A 14,864-nucleotide genomic window follows, 5' to 3' on the forward strand; every position below is an offset into this window, starting at 1 on the left:
GCGGTTGCGTCACTCGGATTGTGAACAGTCGCGATTGAAGGATCAAGAAGAGAGGGCGGGGTTTGAGATGGGTCATTTGCAGCCATTGGATCAAATAGCCCTTTAAAAAGCATGGGAACATGAGAGGGCCCTTGTAGTATCTCTCAACGAATGTTTTGAGCGCAATAAGACAGAATTGATTTGAATCTAAACACAACTTTCACGGATTCCTCACCGCTTTGCTCTCCACCTCCATGGACTCAGGATCGCCTCCTTGTAATAAATGTAATGAAAAATGCACTTGTAGCCCTCGGGTGATATAACATAACCATGTATTATACATGAGGATGCTCTCAATGTTTGCTTTGCTTTTGCACTTAGAACATGGCAAATTAATTTCAGTCTGTGACTCTGTCCAGGTTTTTCTACCTCCACACACACACACATCTGTTATGAATAATAAATGGATTCTGTTTCCAGGAACAATCTTGGCTCCAGACACTACAAATCTAACAAGAGTACTTTAATGAATTGTGTATAATGTAGATCACGAGATGTCCCTTTTAAAAGAGAACCCCCGGGATCATAGCGATCCCTGGTCAAGCTTAAAGCCAGTAGCTTGGAGGGGAAATGTTCTGCGAAATAGAATATGATGGTTATCATTTGACAGTTTAGTCTACATTTTGTGCACATGAGCAAGTATTTCCCCAAGGCTAGAATCAAATGCAGACACACTCCCACGCAGAGCTGCCTCTACGCCTGGACGTCATGGCTGTTAACCCTTTCACTACCACACTACCAAAGGGTTAACCCTTTCACAACCACACAACAGAAGGTTAATCCTTTCACTACCACACTACAGACGGTTAACCGTCTATAGTGTGGTAGTGAAAGGTTAACCTTCTGTAGTGTGGTAGTGAAAGTGTGGAACAGTGGAACGTCTCCAGCTTTCTGCCACTCCTACGCGGAGCTTTCTCTCTATGCCGAGAGTTGGACGGCGTTCGACTGTCAAACATCTCTGCCCAAAGACGTAAACTAACCGGTGCTACCTTTACTCATCGTTTTCTCTTAAAACATATAGAATAAATAATATATTATTGTATTCCGCGTAATTTGCCTTTGTCTCTTTTATAAAGAAGAACAGGAAATGTTAAATCGTTGAATTTCACAGCGCCTGTGCAGCCTTGTTTATTCACCGTGTGCATGCAAACGACGATGAACATAAAGGTATGGTTTCCTTACGCAGAAAAGACTGTCCGTTTACTTTTCTGATAACTACATCACCGCTCAGCCCAGACAGGCTTAAAAGAACACGGCAACATCTTGGGAAATTAGCCTACCGTCTTCTCCAGAGAGAGACAAGAAGATGGATAGCAGTTTCCTCTCTGTGCATTCAGCTTTCTACTGAATGCACAGAGAGGAAACTGGTATCCATCTTCTTGTCTCTCTCTGGAGAAGACGGTAGGCTAATTTCCAAAAATGTTGGCGTGTTCCTTTAATCTTTGGTCATTTGTGATACAACATACACATTTTGGCTCTCTTGAGCAGAGCTGTTTAGCAGGCCGTGACGTACAGGCGTAGAGGCGGCTCTGCGTAGGAGTGTGACTTTCTGCATAGGAATGAGATGCAGAGACTATTACTCTGCTGGTGACGTCATCTCGCCACAGATTTTGGGAATCCTTTCAGGCTGCCGACTTTTGAGTAAAGGCTGATTCATCACTAGGGCGCTGGATACTTTTGACAACTCTCATTATGCTTTGGCGAGGGTGTCTGTCATCTCTATGGTAACAACAGGCACCAAAGTATCCATGGCGACCATGGCATTTCATCCAATCACACTGTGCGGCGATATACGACAGTGTCCAACATAATTATGGAGGTGTGAGACATTTTCAAAATGTGCGATTTCTGTAGTCAAAGGTGTCGAGCACCCTAGTATAATTCAGCGAGTCCGGATCCCGATTGATTTGAACTGTTCCGTGATCATAGGAATAACGTTTTCCCCTCTCAGTGCCCCCCAGAATATGTTCTTTTGCGCCACAGCGCAATCAGGCACGAAAGAACATTAGGTAAAAAAAAATCAAATTCAGTCCTTCACAATAAGAGTTTGTGTCCATGTGTGTCCCCGTCACAGAAGTATGTGATCAACAGACGTGCACACACACACTGCCAAAGTTGGCTGATCCAAAAGGGCAAGATGACATGAAGTTCATCACCAGCCCCCAGAGGTTCCCGGTTCGATTCCCGCTCCTCTCGGGCAGCGTGTCAAAGTGTCCTTGAGCAAGACACTTAACCCCTAATTGCTCCTGATGAGCAGGTTGGCACCTTGCATGGTCGCCTCTGCCGTCGGTGTGTGAATGTGTGAGTGAATGGGTAAAATGTGAGGAACAAATTGTAAAGCGCTTTGGATAAAAGCGCTATATAAATGCAGCCGTTTAGCATTTACCAGGCCAGACTGAGATAAGGACGTGTCTTCCCTACAAGGTTCTCCTGTACTGTCAGAATTGTTGGACCGTTTGTCACCAGCGGGCGTGTACTGACCCCATAATTCGGTAGCACTTTATAATAACACCCTGTTATAATACATTTATAAGGTATTTGTAGATAATGAACTAATCATGAACAAACCATTTATATACATTCATAAATGATTAATACATAATTTATAACTATATTTGTATTCCATTTACAAAGTATTTATAACGCATTAGTGGATAATGAACTAATCATGAACAAACCATTTATATACATTCATAAATGATTAAATCATTTATAACTATATTTGTATAACATTTACAGATTAGTTCTACATTATTTATAACTCATTATCAACATTGTTTGTACTTGATTTGTTCATCATTAAATAATGTTGTTTAATGTGTAGTAACACATTTGTAGATGCTTTGAAAAATGGATATGAAAAAATTACTATACTGTATCTCCATTTATTTTTCATGTTCAACAAATTATTTGTTAAGACATTCATAAAACATCTATAAATCATTTGCAGATGCTATCGTGGGGGCCAATCTAAAGTGAAGCCTATTCATCATTAACAAGTGTCTAATACAGTTAATTATTTGTTAACTTTTTCATCACGTTACAAATGTTGTAGGCAGCTTTCGGATACACCCTTCTTTGTGACATCAAACAGTGACAGAATTAGGACTAAAGATAAATGCAATTTTATTAAAGGGGAACTATTTTACTATTTCTTTCACTATTTGGGCACTTTTACACAATTCCTGTGAGTCTATGGAACACCTCTGTAATATATATATATTTTTAATTCATTGTTTTGTATTTCTAATCAAGTCCTCAAAAACAGCATTTTTCTACCTCAAGATCTCGAGCCGTTTTGAGCCTGGGCAGCAGAACTGTGTGCAGCTCATCTTGCACCTCTTCATTAACATGCAGCGGTGTCTCTCTGACATCACAAATCGCGCACATTTTCAAATGACTCAGTTCAGTGAGGGTGAATATTGTGAGAGGAGAATTGGAAGAATGCGCCAATATGAGAATTTTGAGACATAGATCATATTAATATAAGTTCACATAGCTAGGAAACAATGCTAAACACTCAAAAAGACCATTTATAAGATAGTTCCCATAAAATACATGTGCGTGACATAATAGTGTAACATGGGGGGCACTAGGACCCAGGAGTACCCTGGCCAAGTATTGAAGAGTATCTAGAGAGGAAGTCTCACGCAAGCGAGACTTGACGTCACGTGTTGCCGTCTGTTTGAATGGAAGCACAAGTTATCCGTGCTGCTCCTGCCGCACGCTTTTAATAAGGTATGAGCAGGTTAAACACCTTTTTTTGTTGGTAAATCTATTCCATCATTTCCGACCTACAAACAACTCTTATATGTTGTGTAGACGTTCGTGTAGATGTGGTGGGCGCTAACGTTACATTTGTTCCTAATGTGTGCTCAGTGCTCAGTATGTATGTGATGACGACACGACACACAAGAGTAATAATTATTTGTGTCGTGTCATCATCACTGAGCACACATTAGGAACAAATGTAACGTTAGTGCCCACCACATCTACACGAACGTCTACACAACATATAAGAGTAGTTTGTAGGTCGGAAATGATGGAATAGATTTACCAACAAAAAAAGGTGTTTAACCTGCTCATACCTTATTAAAAGCGTGGGGCAGGAGCAGCACGGATAACTTGTGCTTCCATTCAAACAGACGGCAACACACGTGACGTCAAGTCTCGCTCGTGTGAGACTTCCTCTCTAGATACTCTTCAATATCTGGCCAGGGTACTCCTGGGTCCTAGTGTCCCCCTGTTAGACTATATGTCATGCACATGTATTTTATGTTAATAAAATTGCATTTATCTTTAGTCCTAATTCTGTCACTGTTTGATGTCACAAAGAAGGGTGTATCCGAAAGCTGCCTACAACATTTGTAACAAGTGATGAAAAAGTAAACAAATAATTAACTGTATTAGACACTTGTTAATGATGAATAGGCTTCACTTTAGATTATAAATGTATTATAACAGGGTGTTATTATAAAGTGCTACCCATAATTCTAGTACATTCAAATTGAAGTAATCCTCCCATTTCACACTCAATTATCATCTGAGAACAGGAACATGTTTTATCTGATCATTAGGTGAAAGGAGTAATGTTGAAAAAAATTATTTCGACACGTCTGACGCATGGAACGGGGGGGGGGGCGACAGTGGCTCAGGAGTTAGAGCACACGTCTGGAAGGTTCCCGGTTCGATTCCCGCTCCTCCCAAGTTCAAGTTCAAGTTCTTTAATAGTTGTCATACAGAAGTACAGAATACTTTCATACAAAATGCTTCTTACTGTTACGCTCCAGAGACTGTGCTAGACAAGATAGTATCAAATAACATAATAACATAATATAGCATGAATTTAGAAGAAGAATGAGGTCACAGTTGTTCGGTATAGACATATGTACAATGTTCTGAGTTACCATATAATATACAATACACAATACTATGCAGTGTACTAATGTACAGTACTATCTAGTGCAAAGCAGAAGTGGGATGAGGTACAATTTTAGGTACAATTTACAGTAAGGTGTACGAGTTGTAGTGCAATCCTTCATCCATAAATATAAAGTGTGGGGAGTGGGTGCTACAGTGTGTTTGTTTAAAGTGGGTGTGTGCTATAAAGTGTGTGTAGTGGGTGCTACAGTGTGTTTGTTTAAAGTGAGTGTGTGCGTGTGGATGTGTGTGCTATGTGTGTTTGGTGGTTGTTGTTGTGTAGTGTTCATTCATTGTTCGTTTAGCAGCCTGATGGCCTGGGGATAGAAGCTACTTCTGAGTCTTTCTGTGCTCGCCTTGAGACTCCTGTGTCGCTTGCCTGACGGCAGCAGTTCAAAGAGGCAGTTGTTCGGGTGGCTCGAGTCCTTAATAATTCTCTTAGCCTTCCCCTTGCAACGCTTGTTGTAAATGTTCTGGAGAGTGGGGAGCCCCCCTCCAATTGTGCGTTCGGCTGAACGTGTCACTCTTTGTAGTCTGCTTTGGTCTTTTGCAGTGCTATTCCCAAACCAGGAGGTGATGTTGCCGGTCAAGATGCTCTCTATTGTACATGAGTAGAAGTTCTTAAGGATCTTCTGGCTGACTTGGAACTTCCTTAGGCGCCTGAGGAAGTAGAGGCGTTGTCGTGCCTTCTTCACCACACTGTTAATGTGTATGGTCCATTTCAAGTCCTCGGATATGTGGGCTCCGAGGTACTTGAAGCTGTTGACTCTCTCAACCGGTGCCCCGTCGATGCTGAGGGGGCTGTAGTCCTTGACCCCCGACCTCCTGAAGTCCACAATCATCTCTTTTGTTTTGCTGACGTTCAGGGAGAGGCTGTTTTCCTGGCACCATCCCGCCAGGACCTTGACCTCTTCCAGGTAGGCCCTCTCGTCGTTGGCAGAGATCAGGCCCACCACCACTGTGTCGTCAGCAAATTTGACGATTGTATTGCTACTCCGCTGAGCCACACAGTCGTGTGTGTACAGGGAGTAGAGGAGGGGACTCAGAACACAGCCCTGGGGGGCCCCTATGTTGAGGGTGATGGATGAGGAGGTGCAGTTGCCTGCTCTCACCACCTGGGGTCTGCCAGTCAGGAAGTCCAAGACCCACTGGCAGAGGTCATAGCCCAAGCCCAGGTCCCTGAGCTTGGCTATGAGTATGGAGGGGACTATGGTATTGAATGCCGAGCTGTAGTCGATGAATAGCATTCTCACATAGTTCCCCTGCCTCTTGTCCAGGTGTGATGCTGCTGTGTGCAGCACATGGGATATGGCGTCCTCCGTGGACCTGTTGGGGCGGTATGCAAATTGCAGGGGGTCCATGTTGATGGGGAGGGAGGAGCAGATGTAGCCCTTTACTAGCTTCTCAAAGCACTTCATGGCTATGGAGGTGAGAGCTACAGGGCGGTAGTCGTTGAGGCAAGCAGGCTTGGATTTTTTGGGTACAGGGATAATAGTGGACTTCTTCAGGCAGGTGGGGATGACAGCCTGTTCTAAGGACAGGTTAAATATGTCAGTGAATACTGGGGCCAGTTGGTCGGCACAGACTTTTAGGACGCGGCCGGGGATGCCGTCCGGACCTGCTGCCTTCCTGATATTCACTTTTTTAAAGGTCCGCCTCACCTCATGCTCTGTTACCCTGAACACTGCGCCTCCATCAGCAGCCGACCCCCCCCCCCCCATTGCCGAGGCTTGTGAGCTGGTGTTGTTATTACCAGCATCAAACCTCGCATAGAAGGTATTGAGGTCGTTTGCTAAGGAGATGTCATTGTTCAGTTTGAGGGAGGCGCCTTTGTAGTCTGTCATCGTTTTGAGCCCCTGCCACATAGCTCTAGAGTCAGCTTGTTCAAACTGGAGTTCAATTTTATCCCTGTAGCGCCGTTTGGCCTCTGACACTGTCCTCCTTACGTTGTGTTGCGCCACCTTGTGGTCATTCATGTTGCCTGCCACTAGGCCGTCATTGTATGCTTTGGTGCGCTCTCTCAGAGCTTCACGGACGGATTTGTCTACCCAGGGTTTTTGATTTGGGTAAACTTTCATTTTGGTAGTGGGGATTGTTTCTTTCACCCTAGTACAGACATAGTCCAGCACTGTCTCCGTGTAGGCATTAATGTTATCTGTGTCGCGGAACACAATCCAGTCTGTGTTGTGGAACACTGACCGGATCGTGTCCTCTGACGTCACATCCCATTTCTGCACCTCTCGCGAGACTACGGGAGTACTTTTAATTCTTTGTCTGTACTTTGGTGTAAGGAAAATGGATGCGTGATCTGACTTGCCAAAGCCACTATCAGAATGAGCCTTGTAGCCACCTTTAAATTGCGTGTAACAGTGATCTAGGATGTTACCGCCTCTGGTGTTGCAAGTCACATGCTGGTAGAAATCAGGCAATACCTTTCTCAGATTGGCGCTATTGAAATCTCCCAGTACTAAAATGGCGGCGTTAACGTTCGTCGCTTGTATATTATTTACCTCGTCGTGGAGTCTGGAGAGCGCGGCGTTGTTGTTGGCTTGCGGTGGAATATACACTCCGACCAGGACGATCGCCGTTAACTCCCTCGGGAGGAAGAAAGGACGACACTTGATGGTTATATATTCCAGTTCTGGGGAGCAGTAGTTGGATAATTCCTTCACATTCGTTGGATCACTCCAATTTTTGTTAAACATGAAGGCAATACCTCCACCACGTTGTTTACCGGACTCTGATTGTGTCCGATCCTTCCTATGGATAAAGAAATGATCCGTTGGTTGAATCGCGTGATCTGGAACCTCCGGTGTTAGCCAAGTTTCGGTGAAGCAAAGGACATTGCAGTCCCTAACGTCTCTTTGATATTGAATCCTTGCTCGGATGTCATCCAGTTTATTGTCTATTGATTGTACATTGGCTAGCAATATACTGGGAAGTGGTGTACGGTGTCGTCTGGATCTCAGCCTGTTTCGGATCCCAGACCTTTTTCCTCGACGTCTTTTCCTGGGGTCTAGGAACAAAGGATCCGGTCCTAGTCTCCGGAGGATTTCTTCCGGCCATTGATGTGGTTCGGAAAGTTGATCCAGCGAGTAATCCAGTTGGTAAGTTTCCCGTAATCCAATGTCAATGATTGACTGACGGTCATACACATATAATGCACCAACAGTTGGTGCAAATAAAACTCCTAATACTATAAAAATTAACAAAATAGAGCACAGTCTCGTCGGAGCGATCAGAAAGGCAGCCATCACAGCAGCGCCAAGTCCAGTGGCTCCCGGGCTGCTTGTCGAAGTGTCCTTGAGCAAGGCACTCCTGATGAGCAGGTTTGCACTTTCCATCGATGTGTGAATGTGAGGAACAAAATTGCAAAGCACTTTGGATAAAAGCTCTATATAAATGCACCATTTAGACATGTCCCCCCTCGAACGTCTCCCATTTTTCCTTCTCAGCCGTTCCATCAACCAATTCATGTTTCCTTTCACTGCCAATGCTTGATGTTAAAAAGCACAGCGGGTTACTATTCATGTGGTTATGATGACTCTGGGCGCCACATGTCCAAAATAAAACACCAAAACAAACAAGAACTGCCAAGCTGGCAGGGCTGATAAGAGTAGTTTCTCGTAACAGGTGATGACAACCACCTGGCCAGTACTGCTGAAGAGACTAGAAGGTAGGGGCCTCTGGGTAGAGGTAGCAAGAAGTACAATCGACACAAGCGCCCCCCCCCCCCCCCCCCCCGTCAAAAGATTCGATCAGACAACATTCCATCTATCCGTGTCCACTTTATTGTGTGTGACAATGCCACGTTAGCTAGCCGCTCCCCCCCCCCCCTATACGCTCTGTGATGGAAAAAACCACTGAATGCGGGTGGATGTCATCGTTTCGGACACCGGCAATAAAAGACAGGAGAAGCGGGCAGTTCAGTAGAAATATATCCAGTAGGAAATAAAAACACAGAGTGTAACATTGTAAAGTAACATAGCAAAAAACATTTCAAAACATAATACAAAATTATTTTTCAATAAATCTTTTTGGTACATCAACAAAAACTAGGTTTGGATTTCATCACAGGTAAAGATGGTAATGCAGATATTGGCAGTTTCTATGGCAGAACGGGAAGGTCGTTTGGCTGTTTGTGCCCCGCATAACAAAATGAATAAACACCAGTGTTTCCCTTACATCACCCTGTCCACCACAATATCAGGTAGACCCACCGCAAATAGATTTACAAAAACTGACACTATATTAACAGTGCTTACCATGGGGTGTATATATATATATATATATACACACAGGTGCAGCTCAATAAATTAGAATATTGTGGAAACGTCTATATATTTAGCTGTATTGATGCAGTAATTTGTGCAAAAGGAGCCCCAACCAAGTACTGAGTGAACATACATGAACATACTTTTCAGAAGGCCGACATTTCTATATACAAAAGAAAAATACATCCATTTTAATTTTTTTATTGGTGATACAGAAGTTTGGGCTTTCATGAGATGTAAGACATAATCATCAAAATTAAAACAAATAAAGGCTTGAAATATTTCACTTTGTATGTAATGAATCTATAATCTACAAGAGTTTCGCTTTTTGAATTGAATTACTGAAATAAAATTACTTTTCCACGATATTCTAATTTATCGAGCTGCACCTGTATATATATTTTCCACTGCTGTCTATGTATCTAACGCACCCTGGGCAGGCATCCACCACGAATAACCTAAGAACCTAACGCACCCTGGCTGGGCCTCCGCCACAGATAACCTAAGAACCTGAGGGAAACACTAAGTACACAATAATAAAGCAAAGTGAGACCAGAAACCGAAGAGAACGCTGCTAATTTATGCAAATTCAATATGCGGTCGTTTTTGGTCCTAATGCAACATCCGGTTAACATACAGTACATCATCATCAACACCTTTGTTGACGCAAATGGACCTATTAAGAGCGTTGACACTACGATTATACAGGCATTTTAAGATATAAAAAGAAACAAAATAAATATCAGTAAACTCGGTGAGTCTGGTAAGAGTGTGGACTCCAACACAGTACAAGCCCCTCTGTTCTGAGACTGACAGGAGACCATCTAAAATATTTAACGGCAGAGGGAAAAAATAAGAAGAAAATTCATATAAAATTAATTTCAGTCCCGCGTGACGGAAAGAGAAGCTGCTATTGCTGGAGGTTATAGGAACAGAAGGGTTGAATCCAAGGCTGAGTCCGTCTTATCACCACATTGCTGTGTATTCCGCGGGAAAGCCCAGCAGGCACGTCCTTCCTGGCTTGGCATTTTTTGCATTTCCATGAAAGATCACACATTATGACACATAAAAGTCTCATACTGGAGTTACACAACATGGCCCGCGTAACATATTCCTTCCGAACGGGAAAATTCACTTTGTGTTTTTTTTTTCCTCCCAAAAAAAAAAAAAAACAGCACTGCATGCTTATACCCGCCGTCGTACAGTCGTTACTGTACCACGGCGGTCGTAAACCTTTCGTCTCCGACGACATTATGGACACTTTCCAATATCCTGGCACGGCTTTGGCCTCCGTGGTTAAGGTTGCCCGCGCGGCGGCTCCTCTACTGCCCCCACAAAGTCTCTCCGCTGGCCCCCAGGCCACGTAACTTAGAATAGTATAGAAAGAGCCTTTCCTAATGTTAGTTCATAATGTCACAGTAAAGATGGCTTCTGTGATATTTCTGCCACAGAGCAGTGGATTCATCATGTGGATTGTGCATGAGACCAGAGTCAATACGACTCCAGTACAAGGACATGGGGCACACGTTTTTATATATACTGTATATATATATATATAGACAGATATCATCTGGCTAAACAACAATCCACCTGTGATCCGTTTGTGGATTTGGCAACGAAGCTACGATCTATGGAGCGGGATAACGTTAAGCTAGCTAGTTAACAGTTGTACCGTTAAGTCTCTGGCCCGTCTAAACGGGCCGACGAGACTCGTCTCTACAGCCTTCGGTTGAAGAGATAAACAGAGAGAGAGAGAGAGAGAGACTACACAGACGACGGATACGAATGAATGGCAGCTGACGCAAGCTATTTGGACGTCGCCTTTCGGAGTCTCATGCATCAGAGACCAACACCGATCTACATGACAACATCATCAGACATAGGGAGCGTTTTGGGAGGCATTTTACGCCGGCACACCGGGCCAAATGACTATTAAGAGAAACGGAGATCTAAACGAGAACGGCCAATTCTAACCAATGCAAATTCCACGGCCGAGAGGACTTCTGTTACTCCGCAGCCAGCTAATTGGATTCCCGAGCCGTTGTTTTTTTTCAAGCTGCTGTTCAGGCTGCCTCTTTATTTCAGCTCCTCTGCAATTCCACAAAAGGTGAGTCGGCGTGTCGCAGAAGCCATCTGTAAAACGCAGCGCCCGGCTTCGCCAGCCAACGCCTTTTTGTATATTCACTAAAGTGGCGTCTCGTTAAGTTTCGTTTGGTTCAGACGTCTATATCGCCGGTTAAGGAGCCAGCTCTCTTTGAGTATCCGTTAAGGCAGAGGGTTCCATGCAACATTCATTAGTGGATATGGACGACGAAAGCCACATATTTCCTTGAGTGTTCGCGCAGCTTTCCAGCGCTCATGATTTCAGTATTATATTCATTTTGTGTGCATAATATTTTGTGTACATGCACAGGTATACCGGTAGTCAAAAAATAGACATATATATATTCCTTATGCCAGTCCGCATATCAACACACAACAAGCATAACGTGGATAGAATAGGAAAAAAACGGGATAAATAAATAAAACAAGAACGTCCCAATTCATTTGAAAACGGAACGCGTGTCCTTCGGGGCAAGAATCCTCCGGCGGTGGTACGGATGCCGACAATACTGATGTGCTGCTCATGCTTCTCTCATGAATGCTTGTGTGCATGGCAACGACTGGATCGGAGGGTACGAGACCGGAGAGGACCGGAGGGATCTCGGCGAAGGCCCTACGGTTCCTTAGGGAATCTAAAGGCCCGGGTAAGTGAGGTGTGCGCGGAGAGAGGAGGAGGGGTTGTTCCTTGGCACTGCCGCGCGGAAGTGTGTCTCTCGACGTCCAACGTTGGATCCGTTAGAAGTGCCTCGGTATCGATGCATGTGTGTGTGTGAGTATGAACATGCATACCCCCCGCGCGCCCTCCACCCCCCACACAGAGTTCCTCCTCAGAGGGCCTTGGCGCTGGTGGTGTGGGACGGCGCGTGGGGCTTCTGGGGGTAGCGGCTGTAGTAGTAGACCTGGAACAGGATGGCGAAGTCCACGCCCACCTGCAGCAGACCGCATGTCCAGAACTGCACGGGGGCCTGGGTGAGCAGGAAGTAGCCCGTCTTGAAGGTGTCCCCGCTGGTCCACATCAGAACCATCTTGATGCTGGAGGGAGAGGGAGAGGGAGAGGGAGAGAGAGAGAGAGGGAGAGGGAGAGGAGAGGGAGAGGGAGAGGGAGAGGGAGAGGGAGAGGGAGAGGGAGAGGGAGAGGGAGAGGGAGAGGGAGAGGGAGAGGGAGAGGGAGAGGGAGAGGGAGAGGGAGAGGGAGAGGGAGAGGGAGAGAGAGAGGGAGAGGGAGAGGGGGAGAGGGAGAGGGAGAGGGAGAGGGAGAGGGAGAGAGAGAGAGAGAGGGAGAGGGAGAGGGAGAGGGAGAGGGAGAGAGGGAGAGAGAGAGGGAGAGAGAGGGAGAGGGAGGGAGAGAGAGAGGGAGAGGGAGAGGGAGAGAGAGGGAGAGGGGGAGAGAGGGAGAGAGTGAGGGAGAGGAGAGATAGAGAGAAAGAGAGAGAGAGAAAGAAAGAGAGAGAGGGATTATTACTCTGGATTGAGTCACACTGGGGCGCTGGCAGGAGAAGAAGAAGAAGCTCAATAGCATCAGTCGTAGTGGCACTGAGGGACGAGCGGTGCATCAAATCGACTCAACAGATTATGGCTCGACAATAAACAGATCTAAAATTGGAATAATGGAAAATTCCTCCGGCTAATAGGAAGAAAAAGAAAAGAAAGAACGCTCAGCAACGTCCCGCTAGTTAGACCTCGTACGGCACGCTGCCGTCTGCGAACGCCGCTCCTAGTCGGGCCGCTTTCAAGGCTATTTCGGGGAACGCAAGGCATGAAGAAATAAACGTCCATTGTCTCTAGGAACAACGTTGGGGTGACAGGAGAGAGCCTTCAAGGGTTATTCTGTGCCCCCGCGCAGGCTCCGAGAGCCACTGTGAACTCCACTAATGAGGGGAGAGGAGGCTTAATGAGAGGAGACTGAGGAAACAATGAGGCCCCCAGGGGCCAAACACACAACTTTATATACTTCTTTTCTTTCTGAACATAGTACACAGTCTAGCGGTTTACTCGGGCATGCAGTACAGTAGGAAGATAGTACAGTCTAACGGTTTACTCAGGCATGCAGTACAGTAGGAAGATAGTACAGTCTAATGGTTTACTCAGGCATGCAGTACAGTAGGAAGATAGTACAGTCTAACGGTTTACTCAGGCATGCAGTACAGTAGGAAGATAAGATAGTACAGTCTAACGGTTTACTCAGACATGCAGTACAGTAGGAAGATAGTACAGTCTAGCGGTTTACTCAGGCATGCAGTACAGTAGGAAGATAGTACAGTCTAACGGTTTACTCAGACATGCAGTACAGTAGGAAGATAGTACAGTCTAACGGTTTACTCAGGCATGCAGTACAGTAGGAAGATAGTACAGTCTAGCGGTTTACTCAGGCATGCAGTACAGTAGAATGTGTGCAAAACATTTTGGATGTGTGTGAGATGATGTGCAAAATAAATCAGCATTATTTTTTGGCGAAGTGCCCCTTTAAATGTAGAAGAAACCTTTAAAGGGGAACTTCACCAAAAAATAATGCCGATTTGTCAAACTGAATGAATGAATGTGTGCAAAACTGTGTGTGAAAGTATGTGCAAAATAAATATGCATTGTTTTGGTGAAGTGCCCCTTTAAATGTAGAAGGCCGGTCCCGACAGCTTCCCCTACACCGCTCCCCCTACACCGCTCCCCCGACCCCTCAGTGTCGTCCTGGCGCAAGTTTTCACAGTGTTTTTCTGCCATAAGCTGTTTGCTTAAGCCAGGGGACGCGAGCAGGCGATGTTGACAAAAGAACAACAGAGTCGGCATTGCATATACAAAGCAAGCATGCATGTACACACACACACACACACAGACATGTACACAGTCGACAGGGGTGACAGTGGCTCAGGAGGCCAGGGAATCCGGAGGTTCCCGGTTCGATTCCCACTCTTCCCGGGCAGCGTGTAGAAGTGTCCTTGAGCAAGACACTTGACCCCTAACTGCTCCCGATGAGCAGGTTGGCACCTTGCAAGGTCGCCTCCGCCGTCGGTGTGTGAATGTGACTGAATGGGTCAAATGTGAGGAACAAATTGTAAAGTGCTTTGGATAAAAATGCTATATAAATGCACCATTTACCATTTTCCCCATGTACACACACACAACTTTCCAGCCACCACAACAACAATTCACACCGAGAGGCAAAACATTTTCAATATGCCGTTTTCAGAACAATCGGCTTGTTTTTTTTGTTTAGGAAGCATGTTGACTTGGTGCCTCAGCACTTCCCGCGCGGGAGAGACATCACACTGGCACCGGGCCGAGCGCTAATCTGAATTTAAATGCATGAATTCAGAGTGAGCCGGCGAGGGAGAGAGACGCGCACGGCGAGGCCGCATCTAATTGGTGTCAAGCTAAAGGCCCGTTTTCTATGGCTGCGTTTAAATTATTCAGAAATGACATTTCTCTTCTCTTCTTCTAGGTCTTTCCGCCCCCGAGCAGATTGAAACGGCACACTGGCATGGCGGCGCGCGAAATACAGCAACACATAAATCCAATAAAGTATACTTTCGCTTG

The 14,864-nt window shown here is 45.3% G+C and overlaps 1 protein-coding gene across 2 annotated transcripts in view; it reads right to left on the minus strand.

Moving 5' to 3' along the window:
• Nucleotides 1–12,029: 12,029 nt before the first annotated feature.
• slc66a2 (solute carrier family 66 member 2) overlaps nucleotides 12,030–14,864 on the minus strand; it is a 44,720-nt gene continuing 41,885 nt past the window's right edge. For both annotated transcript variants that reach the window (XM_084311788.1, XM_084311787.1), the window contains one exon: nucleotides 12,030–12,368. In XM_084311788.1, coding sequence (XP_084167914.1) covers nucleotides 12,164–12,368 — 205 coding nt within the window. In that variant the 3' untranslated portion in view covers nucleotides 12,030–12,163. The remainder of the gene's footprint in view (nucleotides 12,369–14,864) is intronic.

This window comes from Notolepis coatsorum (genome assembly GCF_963971535.1).
Source record: "Notolepis coatsorum genome assembly, chromosome: 4".
Lineage (NCBI taxonomy): Eukaryota > Metazoa > Chordata > Actinopteri > Aulopiformes > Paralepididae > Notolepis > Notolepis coatsorum.